At 43.9% G+C, this 27,433-nt stretch overlaps 1 protein-coding gene across 2 annotated transcripts in view; it reads left to right on the forward strand.

The window, feature by feature from the left end:
• Window positions 1-27,433, forward strand: part of SORCS1 (sortilin related VPS10 domain containing receptor 1) — a 392,569-nt gene that overhangs the window by 314,973 nt on the left and 50,163 nt on the right. For both annotated transcript variants that reach the window (XM_037905184.2, XM_043551774.1), the window contains exons 11-18: window positions 6,058-6,160; window positions 6,434-6,510; window positions 9,867-9,958; window positions 11,272-11,379; window positions 11,693-11,810; window positions 13,324-13,454; window positions 20,967-21,080; window positions 22,899-23,070. In XM_037905184.2, the coding sequence (XP_037761112.2) occupies window positions 6,058-6,160; window positions 6,434-6,510; window positions 9,867-9,958; window positions 11,272-11,379; window positions 11,693-11,810; window positions 13,324-13,454; window positions 20,967-21,080; window positions 22,899-23,070 (915 nt within the window). The remainder of the gene's footprint in view (window positions 1-6,057; window positions 6,161-6,433; window positions 6,511-9,866; window positions 9,959-11,271; window positions 11,380-11,692; window positions 11,811-13,323; window positions 13,455-20,966; window positions 21,081-22,898; window positions 23,071-27,433) is intronic.

Raw genomic sequence — 27,433 nt, forward strand, 5'->3', positions numbered from 1 at the left:
CTGAGGCAGCCGGTTCTGTCACAGTGTTGTTGAAATTCTGCACACTAGGTGGGGCAAACGAGCTATTTGTAGATGCCAGCAGGGGACCAGTGCAGGTTTCAGGAAGGATCTTCCTGAGATAGGGCAGTCACCAGAGATGGGCACAAGCTGCAGAATTAAAAGGGGGATGGGGGCTTTGCTGTGTCTATTGTAGGTAATTTATGATTAGATGTTGCTTGTTTTTCACTTATGTTGCATAGCCAGAGATTAGGGCAGTCAACACATTACAAAAATCTGTGAGGTTATATATAAAATCGTTAGCAAAACCAACTCAAAGGAGTTTCTATGGAATTTTGCAACTGTTTCAAAATAAATATCCTAGTCTCACCTCCCATGCCCATACAGAGATTGGGATAGTAATCTGGACACCCCCACAGCTCCGACTGTTGGGAGCCAGTCAGGATCAGGAAGCACTTCCCATAATGGTCTCGCTGTTCTTGTGTCTTTGCTGTAGCCACCTGCTGTCTCTCATCATCAGCTTTGATGGTAAACTCTTTGGGGCAGGGACCATCTTCTCATTGTGCGAGTACAGCCTCTAGCACTGTGGGGCCCCGATCCCTGTCCGGGGCCCCAAAGTGCTACGGCAACAGTATATAATAAACACCTGTGGTAGGTGCATGGTGTCTGCCTGGAAGTGCTTACAGTCAAATCCAAGTGCATTTAGATCAAAGGGTTCTGGCTCAGCCCATTATAAATATAGTGGCCATTTGCAAAATTCAGATCTGGGTCAGGGCTTTGGTTTGGGTTCATCTCCTGTAACGCAAATGATGTACCCCAGCAGAAGAGCCCAGCTCATTTGCAGTGGGGGTATGTACTTTCTCAACAGGGTACCTAGGGATTTACTAGCCTATTTACAGGACAGTGGGACTTTCACACAGAAATGACGGAGACATCAAGAGGAGAAGGTTACTAGGGTGGCGGGACGTCCCTCAAGGGGCAGATTAGATCAGCACAACAAAATGCAGATACTTCTCCAAAGGTTATCTGAGCCTCTTGGGTGTGCAGAACCGAGCAGGGCATCTCATGAGAACAGTTTCTCCCTTAAGATTTTCAGGACTTGCTGCTTCTAGTCAAGGCAAGAAATATTTACAAAAATACATACAAGAACCCCAAACTCTTACTGGACAAGTCACTTTCCCCTCTCTGCCTCAGTTTTCCCATCTGTAAAATGGGGATCATGATACTGACATCCTTTGCAAAGCACTTTGAGATCTACTGATAAAAAGTGCTGTATAAGAGTTAGGTGGTTATTATTAACAAATAAATTTTTTAGTCTCTAAGGTGCCACAAGTACTCCTTTTCTTTTTGCAAATACAGACTAACACGGCTGCTACTCCGTAACCTATTATTATTGTGTTTTAGTACTTCTGTTTCTGCAAAACTGGCAAGAACTGGGGGCAGAGGGGGAGTGGAAATGAAACGTAAGGAAAAATAAGTGGATTTTATAGGCCTTCAGAAAAGTAGAGACTTGAGTTCTGAGCAAGGTAGGTTCTTACTTTATCCACACCATTTAGCTAGCCCCTAATTGTGGCACATAAGAGGTGGGAAGTTAGTGGACAGAGCCCTATGTTTTTTCCACTCCACCTACGCTCCTTGCCTCCCTCTCCCCAGAGAGCCAAAGTAGAAATGAGCAGCAGTCCTGCAACAGGATCTTCAAAGTAATGGAGGAATCCGAGAGCTATAGGAATGTCTGGCAGACTGAAGGGAACTAGGGACAGGATTTTGGAGGGTTTGGGGTCTGGTCTGGGAGCCCAGTCCTGTCAGACTGAAGATAAACCAACAGCAGTTTCAGCTTCTGAATCTTACATGTAATCATACTGAGTATTTATATTTTTATTAATTGTTATTCTATATATTACAGTAGCACCCAATCAGGATGGGAGTTTCATGGTACTGGGGAAACTCTGTTAGGTATATAGTTGTTATGCTCCTCATTTTACAGCTGGGGAAGGTGTTGCACTGAGTTCAGTGGGGTTGCCCTGCTGTGAACGAGAGCAGAATTTTGCCTAGAGAAGTTAAGTGAGTTGCTCAAGGTCATGCATCCGGACAGTGTCACAGCACCAATTATCCCTGGAGAGCTATTTACCCTTGGCCCCAGGGTCAGCCCACTGGTCTACACTGCCTCACCAATGTCCGGGCTTGCTTTGCATCCTGTTGCAGAGATGTAACAGCTGTCACGATACCTGTAGAAACAGCCCACAGCTTTTCCCAGTTTGTAGCTGAGTCGCCGGTAGCCACAACATAGGTTACCTGTGCCCTTGGGCTAGAGACAGGATTTACAAAGCGCACAACGCTAGTAACACTGACTGTAGTGCAATGGTTATGAGCCGTTTACACTGGGGAGAGGGCAGCTCCTGATGACAAAGGGTGGTTGCTCTTTTTTTGCTGTTCTTAAACACTCTCTTCTTAAGAACTGGATAGCAAAGGTTTGGATAACCTCATGATTATCAACAGGATCATAGCTATGCAAGCCAAAGGCAACACCCGGCTTCATCCCATACAGTGCTGTGGCTGAGTGCATGTCATCTGACAGCAAGCTGAGAGATGATGGGGCAGGAACAAGAGCTGGGGAACTCAGTCCTGCATGAAATGGCCATACTGCTCCCCAGCTATTAATTTACTCCTGACTAATATGAGCAATAAGGTCAAGGGGGGACTGCACAGCCAAGCGCCTCTTTGTACTCTGGATTCCATTTAAATTTCTTCACATGTGCCCATTCTTCATCCAAATCTTGCCCCATTTTCCCCGTTTGCTCTCTTGACTAATGGAACAAGCACATCATTGGTTTGTTTATTTCCAGTCTGTGCAGGGGACTATGTCTCCTGTTTAACCCACATCCCATGTAGCCTCCACTCAGTGCTGGAGAGCAGCAACCTTGCACTCCCTGCCACGCATTGGGCTGGGAACTGGATGATCTAGGCCTCAATATCAGGCCTGATCTAATGTCCATATGACTCTGTCCACTGATTTCAGTCGGCTTTGGGTCATTGCCTCTAGGAGTAGGGAATGGGAAGGAATGGGGCCATCCCTCACTCATCTTACAGCATTGCACAAACTGGCCAGGTGAAATACATGGTCAGAGGGACTTGTTTGATTTTCAGCCTTCCCCTGGAGTGTCAAATTATAGAAACAGGTAGGATGCCACACCCATTGGCTGAGCCAGTATGGATATTTCTTCATGCTTAGGTATTAACAAGGGATGGAATACCAGAAGATCAGGGACCAACTAGGGCACAGAAGGTCTGGATCACAGGTTGAGCTAGAAATGTGCAAGGAAGGAATTAGAAGAAACCGGAACTAAACGGACTTACTAGGACGTGCTGGGACAGGTCTTCTTTCTGAAAGAGCCAGCTGCCAGTTTTCCTTTCGTTGGTTGAATAAAAGTGAGAGCCTTGTAGCAGGGGAGAGGAAGGGGGGAACTGTACAGAAAATGCACCGGTGATACGAAGTAAGAGAGCAACAAGCTTTGAGTTGGAGGAGAGACCCAAGCTGTTAAAAATCTTCTTTCAATTTTGGAGCTAATGGCAGTGAGATTGGCACGTCTTGAGTCCTCACGCTGCACAGAGTCACAGAAAGCAGAGCACCGAGATTGGCTGAGCAGAGCTGCTAGAAATGTAGTAGAGGCTTGAAAATAAACCAGGGCTCCATGGGGACATTTTGATCAGAAGGATCACAGGAAAAGGGACTTGTGGAAGTGCTATAGAAATAGGATATTGTGCCCAATGGGGCAGGGTTTAGGCTGGGGCTTGCAAAAGAACCTCGGGGTGTTAGTTACCCAGCTTTGAGTGGGCACAATGGGGTTTGAATCCATGACTAGGGCTCCTACGCACTACCACAAAACGAATCAATCATAACAATAAATAATGATGTCTCAGTATCATAGGAGAGATGATAGGCTGTGCAGGGATAGGCCTAAAAGCGGAGACCAGAAGCTGGTGTTTGATGCAGTGGAGAAGGGGGACCCAGTGGAAGGAAGCAAAGAGGGGGTCAAAGTGACAAGCCAGGATACCTTTGCATGGGTGTACATGGGGCAAGAATGCATTTGTCAAAGCCAGAGAGGAGAAGGTTGCAGTAGTCAAGATGCAAGACGATGAGAAGCTGAACAATAGTTTTAGCTGTGTGGGTGGAAAGGAAAGGTCAGCTTTTAGGTGGTGCTCTAATCTTGGTTGGGGCATCTAGGCATTACTGCATTATGACAGGCAGCATGTCAGCTCTTGCACTGGGGCCTGGGTCTTAGTACTTGTGTTTATATACCCTGAATCTATGTAATAATGATGGTAATAATAGCTGGCTTTTATATAGCACTTTTCATCAGTGGGGCTTACACCTATACAATATATATCTATGAAGTGATACAAATACAAGATAAAAGGAAACCTCAAGCAGCATAATCTAAAAGGACTGAAGTCTAAGAAGCGAGCTAATCTCCTCCCAACATGGCCATTGGGCTCACCTTTGCAGGAGTGGTACTTGCTGACTTTGGTGGTTGACATCCTCATTGAGGGACTCGCATTTCAAACTCTGAGAGGCACAAGTATGTCCACAACAGGGACAATACTATGCTCCAAGTGACCATCCTGAACTAGCCAAAGGAAGGCCTACCATTAACAGGTTGGCATTTGAAAAAAGTTTGCTATGCTACAGCATTGCAGATACATCCTTTCACTCAGTAAATCACAACCTTTCTAGTCTTCACTGTAGGTCTCATCCATGTCTAACTTCTATGAATCGTTTTGGGGCATGGTGCCCATTCTCTGGTTAATCATGATCTTCTTCCCACTCCTAGAAGGGTGTTGGAGGGCGGTGGGTGTACCTTTGTTTCTCACGTATGCTCTGTGGGGTTCCTCCAGTCTTTGCAGATGCACGTGGTAGAGATCGTACTTACATGCACTCTGTGGTAGTGTTGTGTTATCATTGGACCAAATCCTGAGAAAGGAGCTGAGCAATTCCAGTTCCTGTTAGTTTCAGTGGAGGCTTCATGTGCTCTCACCTCTCTAGTTTGTCTGTGTGCCAGGCACTCTGCAAACATAGAAGACCCATCCCCTGCCCCTCTACATCCTTTTCCCACCCACAGATCTTCATGCCTTCTGCCATGTGCATGGAGCTCTCCCCTAGTTCCAGGCCACCAAACACACTCTCTCCCCTCATCCAAACCACCCAGATTCTCAGTCTTGCTGAGAACAGTCTGCTGTTCTACCCCTCCGCTGCCCTTTCCCTATTCGGCACTCTCATCCCCTCTGGGTTTGATGCTCTGTCTTTTTGCAACCTGTGTAAAATCCTCCAAAGAGATCCATGCTCACAGAGGCTCATTGTCTCCAGTTGGACACTGCATGGGAGCGAGGGATCTTGAGTGGGGATCTGTTTGCAAGATTGGACCCTGAGACTGTAAGCTCCTTGGCTCAGGCTATCTGTCCTTTTTAAAATAATAATAATAATGAATGATGAATAATACCAGCAGTTGCATACACAATGTAGCTGTGGCATCTCATACTCTTCTCCTCTTTCTTGTTGTCCTTTCAGTTTTGCCTTGTTACTATGGCATGGAACAGATCTCTTTAAATAAAAGGAATCAAAAGAGTGGGAGAGAGAACCAGCTTTTCACTGCCAGGATTTGAGAGACAGTTTGGGGTTTGCCTTTTCATTAGACTGCCCGTGTCAATACATAGCGGCTTGCAGTGCTTCGCTCACAGAGCTGTGCTAATGGTATCCTCAGACCTTGTTACACTGTTGTTCACAGACTGGCTGGCATATGTCCCTCGGGCTGGCGTTCCATTTGCTTCCAGCTTTTGGGTTTTTTTTCTATTTTGCAATTAGCTTTTTTTTTTAGCCTTCAGGAAAGGAGTAAGGAAAGCTAGGTTCTCACAGATTGTCCACAATAGCAGGGGACCCCTTCCAGTCCTCTGTTCTGATGTTCCATGGTCATCACTCTGATGTACAAATGCCCATTGGGAAGGGAGAATGAATGGGATGCCCTTTATGACTTGTCTCTTCCCCCCCACCCCACTCTTTTTCTCCAGCCCTATTGTTCGCTGCATCTTCACCTAAAGGTTTCAGAGAACCCCTACACTTCAGGAAACATCGCCAGCCGAGATACTGCCCCTAGCATTATCGTGGCTTCTGGTATGAAACATTCAGTTACTATCTGTTGTCCATAAATTGTTGTATACATCAGATTCCACCTATTGCATTCCCACTGTGTATGGAAATAGAAGTATTTGGACTTTGATCTTGTAATTAAGTTTCCCTGCCAAACTGAAATCACAATTCTTCCCTCTCCCCAACACTGAAATCCTTTGCTTAGGAAAAGGTAAAAATCCATTTGTACCACTGAGGCAGCTCGCCTTCTGATGTCCTAAAATGTTCTTGTTGCACTGAATCAGGTTCTCCTTACAGGTAACATCGGTACCGAATTGTCAGACAATGACATCAGCATGTTTGTTTCATCGGACGCTGGGAACACGTGGAGACAGGTAAATAACGTGAAGCACAGCCTTGAGTGTCAAATGAAGGGAAGGTGAGTTGCTTTAAAAAGGCGATCTGTTTTTTTTTTCTTTTTGGTGGCAGAATAATTGGTACTAACCCAAGCGTAGGGTAATTCCTACTGGCTTTTTCTGATGCTATTTCCTGTTAAAAAGTGGGAATGTGCCCCAGCCACCAAGGTTGGTATTTTCAAATACAGCTGAAGGGAGTTTGGTTGTGGCTTTCGATGGGAGTTTTGCTGCACTAGAGTTTTGGGTGGCTGGAGCAGACATCTAGAGAAGGAAGGCCCAGTGGTAGGGCACTTGCATAGGATTTGGGAGAGCCAGGTTCAATCCTTGCCATAGACTTCCTGTGTGTGTGTGCAAATTACTTAGCTTCTCTGTGCCTCAGTTTCCCATCTGTAAAATGGGGATAATAAAACTGCCCGGCCTCATGGAGGTGTTGTGAAGATAAATTAAACATTGTGAGGCATTCAGATACTATGACATAGAAATTGCCACGGTGGATCAGGCCAGTTGTCCTTGTTGGACCAGTTGCTTCTAAGGAAGGAGTTAACCTTGGAAATGGACACGTGTCCATGGACCTGTCCAAAAGAGGAAAATTCTACCAAGCCCCTGTCAGTCAGTGGTTGGCTAGTTCCGGGAAGGGGATATAAACCCTCATGCTTTAGGACCTGATCCAAAGCCTGTTGAAATCAATAGGAGCCTTTCCATTGACTTGAATTGGCTTTGGATCAGGGCCTTAGATTACTAGCCCACTTCTAATAAACTTGGTTAGGAGGAAACGTTTGCCTTTGGACACATTATCCCATAACTGCCTACTCCAGGGTTTCTTCTCTGAAGCATCTGGTGCTGGCCACCCTGAGACAGGATATTGAACTACAGGACTTGATCCAATATGCTGGTTCTTTCATTCCTGTGTTCCTAAGCATGAATGTTTGGGTCGCTTACATTTTGTATCCTCTCTAATATAACGGTGTATATTCTTAGTAGCCATATAAATGTCTAGTTTTTTCCCCAATATGATGAAGTTTTTGTCCTCAGTAATATCCTATGGCACTGAGCAGTACAGGTTAACATGTGTTTAGTTTTTAAAAAAAAACAAAAAAACTTCCCTTTTATTAAGTTTTCTTCCTTCCTATTTCATTGGCAGTCACCTTTTTTCATTTATTATGGGAGAGGACAAGTGCTGTCTCTTATTCCTTTCATATTACTCTTAGTTATACTCTTGTGTGAACCTCAACTGTTCCTCTCCCTTCTGATGATTACACCCTCCAAACAGTCATCAAGGATCCCCATCCAGTCCTTGGTCACTAGCACGACCACTGCAAAGACAAACATAGTCTCCAAAATACACGGTCCTCTCTGACCCGGACAGCACAGCAGAATCATGAGCATATTTTCTTCTTCATGGAGCACATCAAGCCAAGGACTTAACCTGAAAGAAGATGGATGGAGAATGAAAAATATCTCCCGTTCTGCTCGGACTATAAATCTCACACACAGAAGCAAAGCCTCATGACACACGAGTTAGACACTGTGATTACTGAAACAAATGTGTTTGCCCCCTTTCCTCCCCACTGTTCTGCATCTTAATTAAATATCCCTTGCTCTGAGAGCACATAACTAATGAGATTTAGCAATCAGGTAGAAGGCTGGATAATCTAATGCATGGCTGCTGTGCACCATTAAATATGTTGTAATAATTAGCTGGCATTTATTTAACATGCAATAATTCTCATACATTGAAATTAAGTGTATAGTTAGATGTTTTTGACAACGCAAATAGTCAGTCTTGGACTGGCAGTTGCTCTGCCTTGCAGGAGAGATGAGTTTGGGGGTGGGGAGCGCCATTGCTTGGGCCCTGATTCTGAAGTGTCTGATACTGGCCCTGATGATTGAAGGGTGCTGGATTCAAGGGACCACTGTTCTGACTCAGTCTGGATATTCCAGCATTCCAGTGTTAGCATGGGCTGGAAGCAGTGGGGAAATGGAGAACAGAGTCCTTCATGTTGCTATACAGCACTTCCCTTCCCCGCAACCCCTCCCCCAGAGATCAACATTTATGGAGTCTGGATGTTGCTCCCATTTTAAAAAAAGAAAGGATGAGTCAAGCCGATCTGAGCGGTGGAGAGGAGTTCCGAAGGTGAATAGAGTGAGAAAATGGCAGGGATTTCCAGGGACACTCACAAAACTATTTCTTTGTGGTACTTACCTGACCCGCATCTCTGCAGTATCTGAGTGCTCACACTGTCGGTGTGTTCCTCTTCACCACACCCCTGCGAGGTAGGGAAGTGCTGTTATTTCCATTCTACGGGAACTGGTGGGGAACTGAGTCACAGAGAGACTCTGAGTTGTCCAAGGTCATACAGAGAGTCTAGGGCAGACTAGGGAAATGAACCTAGGTCTCTCAAGTCCCAAGCAAGCATGAACCACTGGACTGACTTTCCTCTCTACTGGAAATGTGCCTTTATATTTTCTGGAGCTGAGTGAATAATTAATAAAATGAATAATTTGTTCGAAGGATCTTCTCACCTTTTTGTTGGGGAAATGGCTGCAAACAAATCCTGGGTCTCCATCATTTATTTGCTATTCAAGAGCATTTTACACAAACTCCTTTTCATTCCATGGCTCGCTATTTGAAATCCAAAATTCGAGCTCTGTTGTGATTGGTCACAGAGTACCATATCTTCTCTCTGATTGGAAGAGTGCAACTCTTATGATCAGGTGTATACATTTAGAACCTGGTCTTGTGTCATTGAAGTGGATGGAAGCTTTTCCATCAAGGTCAATGGACATGAGATTAGACCCCTAAAATCTGAATTCCTAAATTAGCCAAGCAGCGTCCTTAAAATGTGCTATCTGAGGACTACTACCAAAACTGGACTACATGGATGTTTGCAGAAGGAGAATGTAAAAGGGACCCGGCCAAAGGAAACCTGTTTTAATATGTAAACAAATACTGAGGGAAATAATTTTTTGCATTGTTTGCCCAGCTCTCTTTGTTCTCTCAAACCCCTCCCATATGGTCTTTGTAAGACACCTGCAAAGTGAAGCTTCCTGCACCTCAAACAAAGCTCCCCACTCTGCAGGGTAGGGATGAGTGATGATCTAAAAGTATCACATTTCAAATAGATTCTCCCTACCAGCTAGCAGGATGAAATTCATTTGACAAGGGGGCAGCAAGATAGCAACATAAAAAATCGGAACTGTCTGGGTAATAATGTGTCTTTCCCCTGCTCCGTAGTTTGGTAAACATATCCCCATCCAGTGCCTCTTCCTGAATAAGAGTGTGGCCTTTTATCAAGGCTAAGGAAAACAGACCTGGGTATATGTATGTTTTGCAGATCTTTGAAGAGGAGCACAGTGTTTTGTACTTGGATCAAGGTGGAGTCCTGGTCGCCATGAAACACACGTCTTTGCCTATCAGACATCTGTGGTAATGACTGTGACCGTGCTGATCCCATTTGTCAGGGAGTCCTTCATTCCAGATTATGTGCTGCTGACAGTTAAACTGTGACTAATTTTTTTCAGCTAAATGCCGGAATGTGTCAATTAAGAAATTTACATGCATTCACTCCGATAAGGCTAAAGCAGTGCCGGTGATTTCACACATAAGTGCAAGTGGGGAAACAGGTTACAGTTCTGGCACCAGATCCTCAGTGATGGTAAATCAGCATCATTCCATTAAAATCAGTGGAACTACACTGATCTACCCCAGGTGAAGGTTTGGCCCCTTGAGTCTGGCCATTAAGTTGGAGTTTGGAGTAGGCTCAGTCTCCTAATGAGTTCCAGATGTGCTTTATTTGCAAATCAGTGGCTGAAATTATCTCCTAGATGGAGGGCAGCGGTTAGGCCACACCTTTCTTAGATAGCATCAGGGCTATCCAACACAGAAAGTAGCATTGTCACCACTAGGAGCAGCTGTTGTAGTACCCGGACAGAGCATCGCTTTGTGCCGTTTATCATTACGTAGCCAGCACTACAGTCAGCATCTTGCCAATATCGAACACACACAGATCAAGATTTTAGAAAGCGACAAGTGGTTTTGGATTTTCATCTTGAGACGCCTTAAAGGGACCCTGTTTTCAGAAAGTGCCAAGCTCCTGCACTCTGAAAATAGCTCCTTTTAAGGTATCTCAAGCTGAAAGATCACAAGTCACTTTTTAAAAATCTTGGCTGTGGAGTCCTGTGGATTGCCCTTAAAATTACAGTCTCACACATGACTTCATGAGTTACCACCACTTAAGTATTGGCCACTGATTAGCAGTATCATGCCAGACTAGCTTGATCAATGCTCTGATTTATGATGCCCAAAACAAGTAGTTCTTTTTAGGACTTAGACTGCGGTGGCCAAGAGCAGAGACAGCTGTTTGTTTGCTCTGGCAGGCTAAAAGGATTCAGCAGTAGTGGGATGGAGACCTTTTAGCCAAACCAGAAGAAACCTTTGTGTGGGGCATTAAAATCAAGATTATCAAAAGCGATTTGGTTTTGGAAGCCTCAGCATTATGATGCTCACCCTGTGACATCTGAAAAGGCCTGATTTTCAGAGGGCGGGTGCTCAGAATGTGCTGCAAATCAAGCACCTTTAAAGCAACTCGGAGTAGGCACCCAAAATCCTTAGTCATTTTTTTTAAAACTTGGCCTGCCTCGCTGTTGAGGCGGCTCCTACCTTTTGTCTCTTTATGTCGAGCAGCTCCATTTCCTGCAGCTGTGTCTGAGAGATGGTGACGCTTCTGCTTTTCCCACTAGGTTAAGTTTCGATGAAGGGAGATCCTGGAGCAAGTACAGCTTCACGTCCACCCCACTCTTTGTTGATGGGGTGTTGGGTGAGCCCGGCGAGGAGACTCTGATCATGACGTAAGTGACCGTGTAAAGGGAAAACAGCCAACATCAAGTAAACTCTGATGAGAACTGCACCATAAACACTTACTTGGGCCAGATCCTTCTGTAAAGACACCTCTGTCCAGGCTATGTATGGGACCACGCTACTATTTTTAGGTGCTAGCTCCAAAAGAGCTAGCATGTGTACATCTCCCTGAACTGGGAAGTCTACAGTGTGGATGTACCCTCTGATGCTTCTGAAAATTTGACCCTGGGTAAATTCCATACTGAGCAGGCTGCATTGGCGATGCCTTTGAATGTATAAACTCTTCCTTCCTGTGCTCTGTAGAGTGTTCGGACACTTCAGCCATCGCTCGGAGTGGCAGCTGGTGAAAGTGGACTACAAGTCCATTTTTGACAGGAGATGTGCAGAAGAGGACTACCGGCCGTGGCAGCTCCATAGCCAGGTAAGAAGCATGAAACTGGATGTGAGTTGAGGTCTTGCTGATTCTGCAGCTGAACACTGGTGAAGACCAAGCTCTTTTCCTGCTAACTTGGTGGCTCAGAGTCACCGGATGAAACTATTACTGGTCTGTAATATTTCATTTCAGTTATACACTGACTTCAAGCTGCAGCCTATGGGCTGCTTCCATCTCTATGGATGCAAGCCAGGGCTTAGAAAGAAGCAGGTGTTCCAAGTTTTCCCTGGACACCTGCAAGCATGGCTCAGATAGTCATGTAGGCCCAGATCCTCAAAAGTAAATAGGCATCTAAGTGCTAATACAGTCAGTGGGAGTTAGGCACCTAAATACTTTTGGGAATCTAGGCCCTAGAGTATAATTCCTAGCTCATGACACTTTTTACATGGTGTTTTTTATTCTGTAGGGTTAGAATGAACTATGGCCCAAATGGTCTGGTGGCTTATTGAAGTCAATAGAGCCGAACTCCTTTACACTGTCAGAGAATAGGGCATATCTATTTATAAACTTCTTGGGAAAGGGTTTAAGAGGTAACATAAAATTAAAGTGGGCTGGCCTTAGATTGACTGTTCCAGTGAGACACACATGCCACCCTGAAGTCCCAACTATGGGTCAGATTGTCAGCTGATGTACATCTCCTGTGAAGTCTGTTTTACACTGGGCACTGTTCTGCCCTTCGTTTACATGAGCCAGGCAAAGCTGCGAAAAAACCTCCATTTACATCCAGGAATTCAAACTGGACTAAAATATAACAAGCCTGACAAATGTATTTTGTTTTTGTCTTTCTGTGCTTGCATAAGCTACAAAGCCAAGGTCTGCACAGTCCATCTTTGATTACGTCTGCTTCTGAGCACGTGAAACTATTAATGGAAGACTGCCCCGAATTCTTGCCTCTAGATTGGGTTCCTATTGAGAGTGCAAGTCTGAGCCTTCTCTTCTGTGATTTCCCTAGAGAAAAAAAATATTTTGCAGGGTGCTTGAGTCAGTTATATAACAAGTGTTTGAGTTCAGTGCATAACAGACAATACGCTCATCCTGCACTCCAAATGTATGGAGTAGCTTTATGTACAAACAAATGACAGAGTTCAGTAGAGCTGGTTAGCTGAAAAAGAAGACTGAAAAAATGGACTAGCCCTGTCTCTTCAGTATCTCAGAGATCAGAGGGATCAATGTGTGCTGTCAGTTGTTACAGTACTTACGGTACAAATCAATCTGATCCGCAAATCAAAACTCTGGATTCAAATACTCCTGGACTTTGTGGAAAAGTTTTTGGTCCACATTTGGATACACACATTAGCCGATAGGGCCAGATTGTCTGCCGGTATACGTTATGCAGCCCCTTTGGCTTCAACAGTGGTTGCTGCTCCTCTACACCAGTAGAGAATTCGGCCCACAGAATCATCCTGTAATACAGTCAACACAACTGTTAAAATTTACCAAATTGGGGTGACAAAAATGATAACGATGGCGTAAGGATAGACCGTTTTGTTTTTGTTTTCAGGGAGAAGCATGCATTATGGGAGCAAAACGGATCTACAGGAAACGCAAATCGGAGAAGAAGTGCATGCAGGGAAAATACGCTGGGGCCATGGCATCGGAACCATGTGTTTGCACGGAGGCAGACTTTGATTGGTGAGCAATGCAGATGGGATACACATGAGAGATGTGCTTCTGCCCATGCCAACATGATACTCACTTGATCGGCATACAAAGGGTTAGCCTTGCAGATATATAGAGGAGTATGTTTGGGCAGGTATGTAGATCGACCACCCCCTGCTGGTGCAAGGATAAAGCAACAGCTCAGGAAAAGAGTGACTCAGAGATCTGCTGGAACAGGCAGCATTAACTCCCCGAAGAAATTGTCAGGATCACCATTTGCAAAGGCTCCAGTGAGGCTGAATTGCCATATCCACCTGTTGTCTAGCTCATGTCCCTATCCTGTGCAGCACTGCACACTTTGGGGGCTGACCTGTCTAGGCGTGAACTCCTGAGCAGAGAGGTATTGTGGTTATTTTGTGCTGCGCCAAGCTCATCTCCGGGTGCCCTTTCCATTGCCAGAGGCCCTCCACCAGGATCTGTGACATGTTGTGAATTCAACCCATAAGCTAAAAGAAAAGGAGGACTTGTGGCACCTTAGAGACTAACCAATTTATTTGAGCAGAAGCTTTCGTGAGCTACAGCTCACTTCATCGGATGTCACTAGTACCCCTTTTCTTTTTGCGAATACAGACTAACACGGCTGCTACTCTGAAACCCATAAGCTGTAACATGGGCCCTAAGAGATTCAGCTCATTCGCTATTTGCAGCCTTGTTGTATGTGTTGCTCCAAGGATATGATGATTTTTACTTGTTTTTGTCCTCTCTTATAATTGATTGATTTTTTTTCAGTATAAAACAGACAGCCAGTAAAAGCCAAGACAAATGAATAAAAATAACTGGTGCCATAAATTAACTCTGCAAGTGTAACTCAAACCTGATAAGCTGCTTTAATGATCTCATCCTCAAAGAGCATTGTCCCCCAAAGAGATTTGTGGCAGGCGTGCTGGGATTCTGGAATACAGGGCAGTGTGATCTAACAGAGAGGAGCGGCTCCATGTGTAACCACGAAAAGATCATTCAGTGCAGCTGGGCACTGTCATTAGCTATTCTTGTCTGGATATGTCTTCCCATGGATTGGGATTGTGACTCCCTCACATCCCATTGAGCTCCAGCTGGTTTTAAGAATATTTTCGCATCATATGGTTCCTTGCGTCTCTTGACATTTCATGCACATAGAGGTCCTGATTCTGAGCTGCATCCGAGCTCGTTTACATCACTCTGGCAGTGTAAAGAAGATAGGAACCAGCCAGATCTTCCCACTGGGGAATATCATGGGTTTAAGGGCATTGCCTGGGTGGGGTAGGACCAGTGGAATGGCCTTATCATAACCTGACCCCTTTCCAACATAAGGGTGTGCCAGGAGCATGCTCAGGCTAAGGAGGAATTTAGGGGATGACTGGGGTGTGGCCAGGGCTCCAGCTACTCTGGATTGCTGAATGTCTGTTGGGGACCATAACAGCCAAGGTTTAAGTGAGGACTGCCCCTGGGGTTGACCAGTTGTAATTTACTGTGGACACAGGGAGTCAGTTCTGTTGAAAATCCTTTTACATCCCCCCAACCCCCACCCCCTGCCCTCCCCTCTGGTGTTTTCTCTTTTTTCATTGTTTATTTCCTTAAAACTGAATCAGTGGGTTTTATTAGTTGTCTTTCACTTAAACTGAAAATCTGGGGCTCCAGGCACGGCACTGCATTGTAGAGCTAGGAGCAATGTGATGAAATTTACAAGAGGAAAAAAGCATATTTCTTCTACGTTTACTTTAAAAAAAAAATGGAGAAAACTTCCTGAGGAGAGAGAGAGAGACATCTGCTAGATTTGGTGTAGTCTCCCAAGGAAATGTTGCAGCATTGGAACCTGCAGCTTTCTTTTCCGAGCTGATCAGCACCCACAAATCCCACTGAAATCTGTGGGAATCAATGACGCTCGGTACAATTTGAAAATCAGGCCAGGATCCCGGTAGACCTTTAAAAGCAAGCTGGACAAAATACTATTAAAACAATGCTGTGCTGGCTGGCAACAGGTCTAGCTCGGCTATGAGGACTTTCCCAGCTCTTACGACTATGATTTTGTTGTAGCACAGAAGATACAAACATACAGTCACTGGGGCAAATATCGCTGTCCCCTCCTCTTCTCTTTTTCTTTCTCTCTCCTTTTTTGATTCATTCACTTTCTGGAATTGGATTTTGATTTTGATCCATTTTGGTGTCCGCACAGCCCACCATATTGTCCTGGGAAAAAGCCCAGCTCAGTAGCAATAACTAAAATAGGCCACTTGATTTCCTTTCCTTTTAATATAAAAAGTCACTTAGTTTTACCTAGATTTCCCAGAGGACCTTGGGAAGCCAAAGAGAAAGAAATGAGTTTAGTGACTAACAGCAAGCCTTGATCTGGAGGAAGGAGAGGGCATCAGGACAGCAATTCTGCTGGTTCCACTGATGTTGCGGCCCTTTTTTGTTGTGCTAACACAGGTCAATCTTGACTTAGGATCTAAAATTGCGTGTGGGTGCTTCTGTGTGTCTCCCCTGACCAAAGCAACAAATATGCCCTCATAAAATAAAATTTTTTGTAGAGCTTCTCTCCTAGAAATCTCATAGAATTTGGGGGACATTTACAATCTTTATCTAACCAAGAACAGAGAACTACTGGCTGAGGCTAGGTTGGTTGTTTCCCCCTCAACAAGGCTGAACAACCTTGTGAGTAACTTCCGGCTTTGGTGAGCTCTCCTGCTAGGGAACCTCCCCTGTAATTAGCTAAAGAAGAAAACATTAGGGGACAAAGGCAAAGCTGCAGGTACTTGCATGGTCTGTGGCTCACAGCCAGAGGGCAGTAGTGCTTCAGAAATGAGGTAAACCTGAACTTAGCTTCCATTCCTAAGGCAAATCCTTCCTAGCAACTGCCTAGAAACTAGATTGTACTTATTCATTTGGGTAAATGGATTACACCGCTAATCGCATGTTATTAAAGCACTAACTTACCAGTTTCAGAGTAGCAGCCGTGTTAGTCTGTATTCGCAAAAAGAACAGGAGTACTTGTGGCACCTTAGAGACTAACAAATTTATTTGAGCATAAGCTTTCGTGAGCTACAGCTCACCTGACATTTTAGTCCTTTTTACAGCCTGAACACTCTCACAGCAGTGTCTCTCCCATAGCAACACCTGTAGTCACAGAAAGAAATCCTTGTTTGGGTCAATTCTTTGGTCAGCTAACTTCGGGCCAGTTTCTAGCGCCTTATTCCATTAGTATTCCCATTGGGCCTGATTCTTATTTACACTGAGGGGTTTAAGCTGTCTGTAGTTACTTTAAAACATATATATTTCTGGAGTTTTCCTGGGGCCTTTAAGAAGGCTTGTCCATGTGGCTGCAGCTATAGTATCTGAGGTTAGATGAATCAAATAAGTCCTAATTAATTGATAGGTGTGAAACTAATAGGGTTCTATAGATATTACAGTATGTGTGCATATAAATTACTCTGAACACCTATAGAACTATATAGAGAATGATTTCTTTTTTCTGTAGAATTTGTAAACATTTAAGTAACGGTTTATTAGCAGATATATTATTTAGGCACTTGGGGCCAGATTTTGAAAGGTGTTTTGGTGCCTAAAGATGCAGATAGGCACCTAGTGGGATTTTCAAAAGGTGCCTAAACGCCTTTAAAGATCTACGTCTTGGATCCTACAGTGAGGGGTGGCAATATAAAACTCTTAAGACAGAGTTAGATCCCTATTCTAAAGGTCACTTTAAAAATTCCATGGAAAGGTTACCAAGTTCTATTAAATTCTGTAGGACTTTTCCACAAGGGGATTTAGCTAGGTGAGCCATGGCCGTATGGAATTAAAGATGCCTGTATCCCCAGGTACCTTGACTCTGTGTCACTTAATGGATGTAAGGTTTAAAGGTCAAAAGGCAGGTGGCATTTTCAATTTCTGACAGCACTGACCTGTATTGTTAAGGTCAGCTGGTTAGTGTGGAGGAGATCCTGGGTTCAGGCATTAAGATGTCTCCTGATTTTTGGATGATGTGAGCAGAGTGGTCCATGGACAGGGTTATTGTTATCTGAGTGAAATCCTAGTTGGACATTTCTATCCTTTGCAGTGACAGATTTGTTAATAGTTTCTTCTTATGTGGCATCTCCATTACTGGAGGTTTGCAACTATGGTACCCCATTCTGTACGATCCTCCGCTAATCTCTGTGGATGAATAGTCCTTTTGAACCATCCAGAATATCACATCATCGACCCAAGATTTTCTTTTTTCTTCCTCATGTTCTTCTGCCACCAACTTTCCCTTCCAGTGCCTGTAAACATGCATCGCCTATGCATCACCAATCAATCTTCTTCCTCCCTTTGACACACACATTATTGATAACTTCTCCTTTTCTTAAAATGGGCCCTGAAAATCAAATCTTTCTTTTTCAGATCTGACTTCTAATAGTTTAACCTTAACTTGAAACTTTCCGTGTGTGTGTGTGTGTATGTATGTATATTATGCTGAGACAGGATAATGTAAACTATGAAGTTCTTCTAAGATTTTCTTTTCCCTTAAATGGTATTTATAACCTTAACGCCAGTTTGCAGAGTTGGTTTTTGTTTTTTGGTTTTGGTCTGGGGAGTCTACAATATTTTTTGATTTCCCTCTAGTCTTTGACCCTAAATAGAAGCCGAATTATAGATCCCTGCAATCAAGATTTTTATCTATTTACACTGCCAATTAGGTGTGATTCCAGTTAAGCCTGTGGAGGTGAGCACTGAAAAACCAGTATAATTGAGAGCAGAATCAGAACTCTAATATTCATAAAAATAATCCCTTTTAATATATGCTGCACTGTCATTGATGAGCACTTCATCTCTCTCACCTGTGCTGTTCTGAGTCTGGCACAAAATGTAGCTAGTCTGAACACCAGATGTCTGGCAATGAGACTGCTAGTTGCTTGCAGTCCATCCCTGATGCATTCAGATTTCAGTAGTCTAGATTATGCTACGGTGATCCAACTGATGCTGCTCCTTCTCCATTGCAACAAAGCCTGTTGTGCCAAACCGTAGGCAGAGATTTGTTGCCATCCTCAGTGCTCTGTGTGCACCAGACAGTAGCCAAGAAATTCATTAGTTTCCAAGTCTGCAGAGGGGAAAGAGGAGCTGGTGCATCCCTAGAGAGATATGGAAGAGCAGTTTATGTCATTTACTAGTATGATATTTCTGTATGTCTTTATCAAGGCAGCACAGACTTGCAAAGCTCAGAAGGTCACAGTAGAACTTCTGTACTTCGGAAAACTATTTCTGCTCCGGAACATATAATTTCACTGTGTGACTTTGAGGAACAAACACAGCCAAACCTAGTTAATTCAGGTTTGGTCTATCCAGATGCCTGAATACAGTACCCAAATGATTTCAACTGTAATCAGACTTGTAGAGTGTGTGTGTGTGTGCGTGTGTGTGTAATATGAAATTACAAACCAATATTGTTGGATTAAATTGGACTTTGGATGCTGATCCCCTCTGGGCAGATTTCACTATTAGGTGAAAAACAAAACTGATTATGGACTAGCTGTGTGTAGAGTGTTACAGATTTTTAATTTTATTGACACATGATAACTCAGGAATAGCGTTTCAACGTGGCAACAATGGAATTACAAAGAAACGAGGTCCTGTTTGTACATAAATATTTGTTCTCTCTAGGCAAATGAAAATTATTTTACTTCTCCTTATAGAATATTTCCATAGCCCTGGTGTCCTTCTTCCAATAAGGATGATTACAGGAGCAGTTGGCAGCCTGGCAAGCCTGGCTTGAACTTCTAAAGCCCTTAAGCAATGGTCAGTCATTGGTATGTTAGGAACTAGGCTCCTGAAAATTGAATCATAAAAACTAAGGGTGGAAAAAGATCATTTTAGGTCATCTAGTCCATCGCTTGGAAATTGCAGGACTGTTTCCTAGATTATATCCTCAAATACTTTGTAAATCCAGTTTTAAATATGCCAGACAATGGGCCTTCCAATGCATCACTCAAGAACACTATTCCGTAGTCAACTAGACCTCACTAAGATGTTTCTGATATTCAGCCTACATTTTCCTTTGGCCAATTTCATTCCTTTACTCTCAGTTGTATCCCTTTAAGCCACCTTGCACCATTTCTTTTCTAGGCCTTCAGGAATAGAACTGGTTGAAATGTTTAAAGCTTTCAAATTTTGATGGCAAATCTTGCTGGAATACAAAAAGTATTGTAAATTGTTCATGACTTTTTCCTTTGCAATGTTGCTTATAGTTCAAAATTTTAATTAAACTGAAACTTTTGAAAGCCAGCATTTTGACGTCAAAGCAGGGAAAAGGTTTTTACAATTTTTACTCTCGTTTGACCATCTCTTCTTTGGAATTAAAAACAAAGTAGTCGCTTTCCTGGAACGCCATCTCTGGTCCAGTTACAGGAAGAACTCCCTGGGTCTCTTTATATACAATCCCGTCAGCCTGGCTCCTTCCACTTCCTGTGTCTCCTGTCCTGTCTCCTTTCCTTCAAGGTCTTAACGCCCATCCAAGCCTCCTCTAAGAAGTTTCTCCTCCTTGAGGTAGTTGTTATCAGGCCACTTTCTACAAAGGAGAGTGGATTTTAGAACAGGAGATCTGCTAAGAAGACCATGTTCTAAAATTTAAAAAAGGCAACCAAGAGCATTGTGTAATTAATATTCCCCATTGCAAAGCCATGATGCAACTGGATGAATATGTACAGGACAGTGTACAGAGTCAGGGTCTTCTGCAGTTTCCACGATATGCTATGCATCCGATGAAGTGAGCTGTAGCTCACGAAAGCTCATGCTCAAATAAACTGGTTAGTCTCTAAGGTGCCACAAGTACTCCTTTTCTTTTTACGAATACAGACTAACACGGCTGTTACTCTGAAACAGCATTCCAGTTACGGTCCAAGGGGAAAATTAAGAGAGAAATAATATCCATTTTCCACCAGCTCAATCCTCTTCCTCCTTTTGACACACACATTATGGAGAACTTCTCCTTTTCCAAACTAATGCAGAAATGAAAAAAACCCAGCCGCCTTCTGTTCCATACCAAAAATCCTGTGCGGGAGTTTGTTCCTCTAGAAAGCTTTCTCAGGGCTGTCAAATTTGCTTTAGGCCGCAGGCGGTGTTCTGTCCACATAACATCAGTTTGGACTTAAGCTGTTCAGCTCCTAAAGCATCACTGAGTCAGCAGCAGTTGAAAATTGCTGGCAGTTCTGGGATTTGCTACATTGGCTCCTGGATCTGTCTGTAACCACGAAGCCATGCGCGACCGAGAAACCAATCTAGGCCTGACCTTTTACAAGCCATGATTTCATAAACCGCCAGGACTAGAAACAACAGGGCTCGTTCTGCTCATGCTTACACGGACCTAAATCTAGGTGAACGCCACTGAAGTCAAAAGCAGAATCAGGCCCAGGTGCTGTATTTATTATATCATTTCAAGCTGAAAAGGCAGGAAAGGGACCCGGAGTCATTGCATCCATATTAGTGAGGATGAGTTAATGTCTGATTTCCTTGTCAATTATTTTTCTGATAAAACAGTGATTATGGATATGAGCGTCACACCAATGGCCAGTGTCTACCAGCGTTTTGGTATAACCCGTCGTCCTTGTCAAAAGACTGTAGCTTTGGACAGAGTTATCTCAACAGCACTGGGTAAGTGGATTTACAGAAGATGATTTTAGCAAATCCAACCCTGCAGCCCTCAGCCACATGGGATCTGCAAGCTGTCATCCCAGAGTTGTTTAAAGCCTACTTTTCCTGAGACACACAGGGTCCAATTCGAAACTGATTAAGTTGATGGGAGTTTTTTCATTGACTTCTTCAGTGGGCTTTGGATCAAGCCCATAATTCTCTAGTTTTTGTTTGTTTGTTTTTATTTTCTTCTTTAAACCTGCTCTGGAAAAATGATGCTACAAGCAAACTGTAGAGCATGGGACAAATGTGATCTATGGGCTTATCCAACATCCATTGAAGTCAGTGCAAAGATTGCCGTTGACTTCAGTGGACTGTGGGTCATGTCCTAAAGCCTGAAGAAAATCCAAGTGATTAAAGCTGGGAGTGGGATACATGCTAGAGAAAGGCAATAAGAATTGGGTTTAAATTTGAAGAAAGAGAATAATAAGTAGATAACCCTTGAAGTTGTGAGTACTCCATGATCCTTTACAGCCCCATTAAAATCAGTGGCAGTTGCAGCTAAGGTCAACAGGAGTTGCAGGTGTCAAGTTCTAATTGTATTTGCTAAGTACAAGGTGCATAAAACAGGCACAAAGAACTGACAGCTATACATCAGCCCCTCGTAAGCTCACAAGCTGCACAAATGGGTCCAAGGATCTAGCCCATTTCCTTCAGCACTGATAAATATAATGTAGCCCTGTTTGTGACTCCATAAACACAATCTGCCTTAGAACAGCAATGTCCTCTCCCTGGAATGTGGTGGCAACACCAAAAATCCACTTAAAAGAGAAAAACTAAATAGAGGCAAGTTGGGGTTAACAATGGCATCTTACAAGGGAAAGGAACACATTTTCTCGAGAGGTTTACAGTGTATTGTGCATTAGATAAACACAGCTGTGCTGCACTTAACAGATTAACCTTAGAATAAAAATATAACCCATATCTTTCTACAGCTGTCTGTGTTCCAAAAATCCCAAAGCATTTTTCAGATGCCTGGGGCCAGATCCTGCCCTCCAGCACCTTCTAAATTCTGCTGATCTCTAGATGCCATAGTCTCAGCAGCCAGTGCACGACAGAGCAACCTTCAGGCTGCTCTGTCTTGGGTCTGGGTCCAAACTGTTACCCTGGTGGGCCCAAAATTGCTGTGATAAAACATATGGTCTTAAAGTCATCTGTGTGCACACACTCTCTTGAGCTGTGTTCAGCTCTAGCTCAGGTTCTGGACCATGAAATTTACAAAGTGGCCTAGTGGTAGAACAGAGAACTAGGAATCTGGGCTCTTGGATTCTAATCCTGGCTCTGCCACTGTCTCACTATGTGACTTCTTGATGATCTAGCTTGCCTTTATGTAAAATGGATCTAATAATATTGAATGTACTGCACTGCAGTGATCCAAAGCTTAATTAATGTGTTTTAAAAGCTCTGGGATCCTCAGGTGAAAGGTGGTTAAAGTGCAAGATTGGCTTGTTAAGAGAGAATTGGCTCATGCCCAACTGAGAAGCAGAAAGCTCTGCAGTGCAGGACGGCAGCGGTTTAATAGTGTCCAGCAAAACTATGCAACTCGTTAGAGGAGCAATGAATGAGAATATTGTATCCAGTTGAAAACGTTATATTATAGGCTGCTTGTGCACTGTAGGCATGTGGAAAGTGTGACTGGACCACTTATCTACAAAATACTTAGAAGCCAGATTGCCCTCAGCCTCACCAACCTGAGGCAAATTTGAAAACTTCCCATGCCTGGTTTGAACTTCTGATTCCCTGCATCTCCTCCTTACACAGAGATCTCTCTCTTTGCAGGTACAGAAAGGTTGTGTCTAATAACTGCACAGATGGCGTGAGAGAACAGTACACAGCTAAACCCCAGCAGTGTCCTGGCAAGGCCCCCCGTGGACTGCGTATCATCACTTCGGATGGGAAACTGACCGCAGAACAAGGGCACAACGTTACTCTCATGGTGCAGCTGGAGGAGGTATGGTCTATTTTTATGGCCCCCCCTGGGCATACGTTAATCTGAATCATGCAAGCTTGCAAAGACATTGAGTTGAGACACTGGAGTAGGGGATTAAATCCATTTAACAATGCATTTTAGTCTGAATGTGCATGAAAGGCAATAAGTGATATAAGGTGATGATGGGACACAAAGTTTGTTTCCATGCATCAACCACGGTTCAGAACCAGAACCTCACATCCAAACCACTTCAAATTTCAAAGGTGGTGCAGACTTGAATCCTGACGCCAGCCTGTCCCTTCTGGTTTGGATCCCCAACAGGATTTGAAAGTGCAAGATGGACTGATCATTGGTTCCAATTAGACCTTGCTGCAGTTCAGCCCAAGATGGCGGAAATCTCACATACAGGTCTGATCTTATGAGATTTCCCCCCTTTGAGATGGCTGAGTGTTTCCACCATTTAGGTGCTTAGGGCTAAAATCTCCCAAGAAAAGATCTAAAGATTTCATCACGATGGAATCCAATGGTGAATACGAACCCTAGCCTCATTCAGTTTCCACCAGAACAAGGGTGGTCTTAAAGTCATCCACGCGTGCGCGCATGTGCGCGCGCACACACACACACACACACACACACACCCTCCTCCTGAGCTGTGTGCTCAGATTCTGGAACTTGAAGTTTACAAAGTGGCCTAGTGGTAGAACAGAGAACTAGGAATCTGGGCTCTTGGATTCTAATCCTGGCTCTGCCACAGACTCACTCTGTGGCTTCTTGATAAGATAGACCCATTATACAGATAGATAAGCTAATAATACCGAACATACCTCATTGCAATGATCCAAAGTTTGATTAATATGTTTGAAAGGCTCTGAGATTCTTGGATGAAAGGAGGTTAAAAAAACAAGGTATCCTCAGCACATCTCTAATCTGCAAGTACATTTCCCCCTAGCCTGGCTCCTCTTGTATCGAAAGTATTTTATTAAGTCATTGGAGAGAATCCATGAAATCTCCCATCCTGTGTTCTCTGCTCCCAAGTAAAATTTCCTCACTGCCCAGATTGCCTTTTCCTCCCACTTCCCTTGTCTCATTTGCTTTCCTTTGTGGTTTGGCAAGAAAGTGCTAAACGCTGATCTGTGTTTGCACAAAAACACAAAATGCATGGCGGCTTACAGGGACTAACTTGGATCTTCATATTGGTGGTTTCTGATTCTTTGTATAGTGATATACTTCTGGGTGTGGTGTTCTGTCCCATCTAGTGGCGCTGAGACCACTGAAAGAGAGAGATAAAATGAGTCTGCTCTACAGCCATAGCTAACAGCCAGTTGGCTTTTAGCTCATGCGGTAGAGGCTCATGCACTAAACTTCAAAGGTCCCAGTTCAATCCTGCCCACTGACAATTCATGTACGTCCCTCGGCCTGCGCCACTTCCCACAGCCCCCATTGGCCGAGCACAGTGAACCGCGGCCAGTGGGAGCAACGATCGGCCGAACCTGTGGACGCGGCAGGTAAACAAACTGGCCCAGCCCACCAGGGGCTTTCCCTAAACAAGTGGCGTCCCAAGTTTGGGAAACACTCCTCTAGCAGTGTCAAGGTTCCTTCCCCACTCTGAACTCTAGGGTACAGATGTGGGGACCTGCATGAAAACCTCCTAAGCTTACTTTTACCAGCTTAGGTTAAAACTTCCCCAAGGTACAAATTAATTTTACACTTTGCCCTTGGATTTCCACTGCCACCACCAAACTTTATCTGGGTTCCTGAAAAAATGGAGTTTGGACACGTCTTTCCCCCAAAAATCCTCCCAACCCTTGCACCCCACTTCCTGGGGAAGGTTTGGTAAAAATCTTCACCAATTTGCATAGGTGACCACAGACCCAATCCCTTGGATCTTAGAACAATGAAAAAAGCATTCAGTTTTCTTACAAGAAGACTTTTAATAGAAGTAAAGGAATCACCCCTGTAAAATCAGGATGGTAGATACCTTACAGGGTAATTAGATTCAAAACATAGAGAATCCCTCTAGGCAAAACCGTAAGTTACAAAAAAGACACACAGACAGGGATATTCATTCTATTCAGCACAGCTATTTTCTCAGCCATTTAAAGAAATCATAGTCTAACACATACCTAGCTAGATTACTTACTAAGGTCTAAGACTCCATTCCTGTTCTGTCCCCGGCAAAAGCATCACCCAGACAGACACGGACCCTTTGTTTTCTCCCTCCTCCCAGCTTTTGAAAGTATCTTGTCTCCTCATTGGTCATTTTGGTCAGGTGCCAGCGAGGTTACCTTTAGCTTCTTAATCCTCTACAGGTGAGACGATTTTTCCTCTGGCCAGGAGGGATTTTAAAGGGGTTTACCCTTCCCTTTATATTTATGACAAGCAGATATAATGAGGAAAATCTGGTACTGTTGGCGTCGGTGGCTAAAAGTTGTAGGTGCAGACCAAGGCTTTTCCTTCTCTGAACAAACTCGCATACTGATTTGCAAAGGAAGCAGCATCTAGCAGATCTGACGTGCTTTGGTGCATCTAAATGTTCATTCTCTGGAAAAAAAATTACAAACAAATTCAAAATATTGATAAAACAACAAAAACTTACTCTCCTGCCTTTTTGTCCATGTTGCCACTAATAAGGGGGATTAAAGGAAACAACAAGGAGAGGAAGTAGGCGGAAACATTAACTAAACAACTAACTCCCCTGCCCCCCAAAAATTGCAGTTTTCAGTTTTATTCATTGAAATATGGGAATTTAAAAAAAAACAAAAAAACTTTTTTTTAAATAGGCATTTTTGGTCAAAAAAAAATTGTGTGGAAAATTTCAACCAGCGCTAGCTACCGCTGATGCTCTCTCCAAAAACGCTAGACACATGAGCTGCACAACGAGCCTTAATCATTTGGCTGCTGAAGTGGTAGGAAAAAACTGGCCAGCTACAGGTCCTTTGGTTTCACTGACGCCGAAAGAAACAATGAAATACTTCTTGCACTGGGACATGGGAGCTCCATGGGAGCTCCTGTCACCTGCAAACCTATTTTCAGTTGCTCACCACTGACACAAATGGTGGAGCTATCAAAAGGGGATGAGAGAGTTACTTGAAAGCATCTTGAGAAGTCAAGCTGCTTTCAGTAGGTCTGGCCTTGTGTGAGGAGCACACTGTACTGCTTTAAGTATATTGGGATAACTGATGCAGTACAACCTTCCTAGTGTGGATGCAGTTATGCTGGTATAAAGGTATTTATACTGGTATAGCTTATTTCCCTAAGGCCTAGTCTACACTAAGGGGGGGAAATCGATCTAAGATACGCAACTTCAGCTACGAGAATAGCGTAGCTGAAGTTGACGTATCTTAGATTGACCTAGAATCACTTACTTCGCATCCTCGCGGCGCGAGATCGATGGCCGCCACTCCCCCGCCGACTCCGCTTCCGCCTCTCACCCCGGTGGAGTTCCAGAGTTGACAGCAGAGCGATCCCCGATAGATCGATCGCTACCCGTCGTAGACATGGCCTAAGTTTAGGTGAATCGAGTGTACTGCTATAAGGCACCTATAAGGCAGTGTAGGATAGTAGGGATTATACCCATTTAACCATTTCTGTAAGTCACATCCTTAATGCAAATAGTTAAATAGGTACCAAAGCTGTACATAGCCAAGGCCTGAGATCCATTTCCTTCCAATGCAGATGAGAGGTAGGTATCAAAAACAAAAGTGTTCTCTGGTTAGCTCTTCACATCAGAGGAGGACATCAGGCATGTCAAAATGGGCTGGATAATGTGGACATGCATGTGTGATTTTGCTCGAGGATATGTGAATTAGTGCACCCAGAGACAAAGACAGGCCAGTCCCTCAGTTCCGGAGGTGATTGTCAATGATTTTAATGACTAAGCTATCCAAGATGGACCAGTTTCTTCACTTGTGCCACATGTACAACTCTTGTGCGGTAAAAGACAGAGACCTTATCTCATGTCTTTGGCCCTTCAGAACACTGCTGCTTTAGAGCTTCGCCTGGTCTGAGATGTAGATAGTCACCCTACGTACTGTAGCTTTCCAACTCTGTGTTCATACTCAAGTTCCACTTGACACAAGAGGGCTAACAGGGAGGACAAGAAAGCTATAAAGCTGATGAGCAAAGAGAAGATCTGCGGAGACCTGTACAGCTGTTAACTTTCTAGGTCTAGTTGCCTTCTCTAAAGAACAAGTTGAGACTGAGCAGGAGAGAGGAGAGCTTTGGATGCAAACTCATGGTTGTCCCTGAAAAATCAGTTAGTCTCATAGTTTAACACAACAGCAAAACAAGAGGAAGGAAGGAGCAAATGCTAGCAGTGAAGAGTATGATGTCTCCACGAAGCACATGATGACAATCAGGAAAAGGTCTCATAGCACTGGGTCTT

This window comes from Chelonia mydas, chromosome 7 (genome assembly GCF_015237465.2).
Source record: "Chelonia mydas isolate rCheMyd1 chromosome 7, rCheMyd1.pri.v2, whole genome shotgun sequence".
Lineage (NCBI taxonomy): Eukaryota > Metazoa > Chordata > Testudines > Cheloniidae > Chelonia > Chelonia mydas.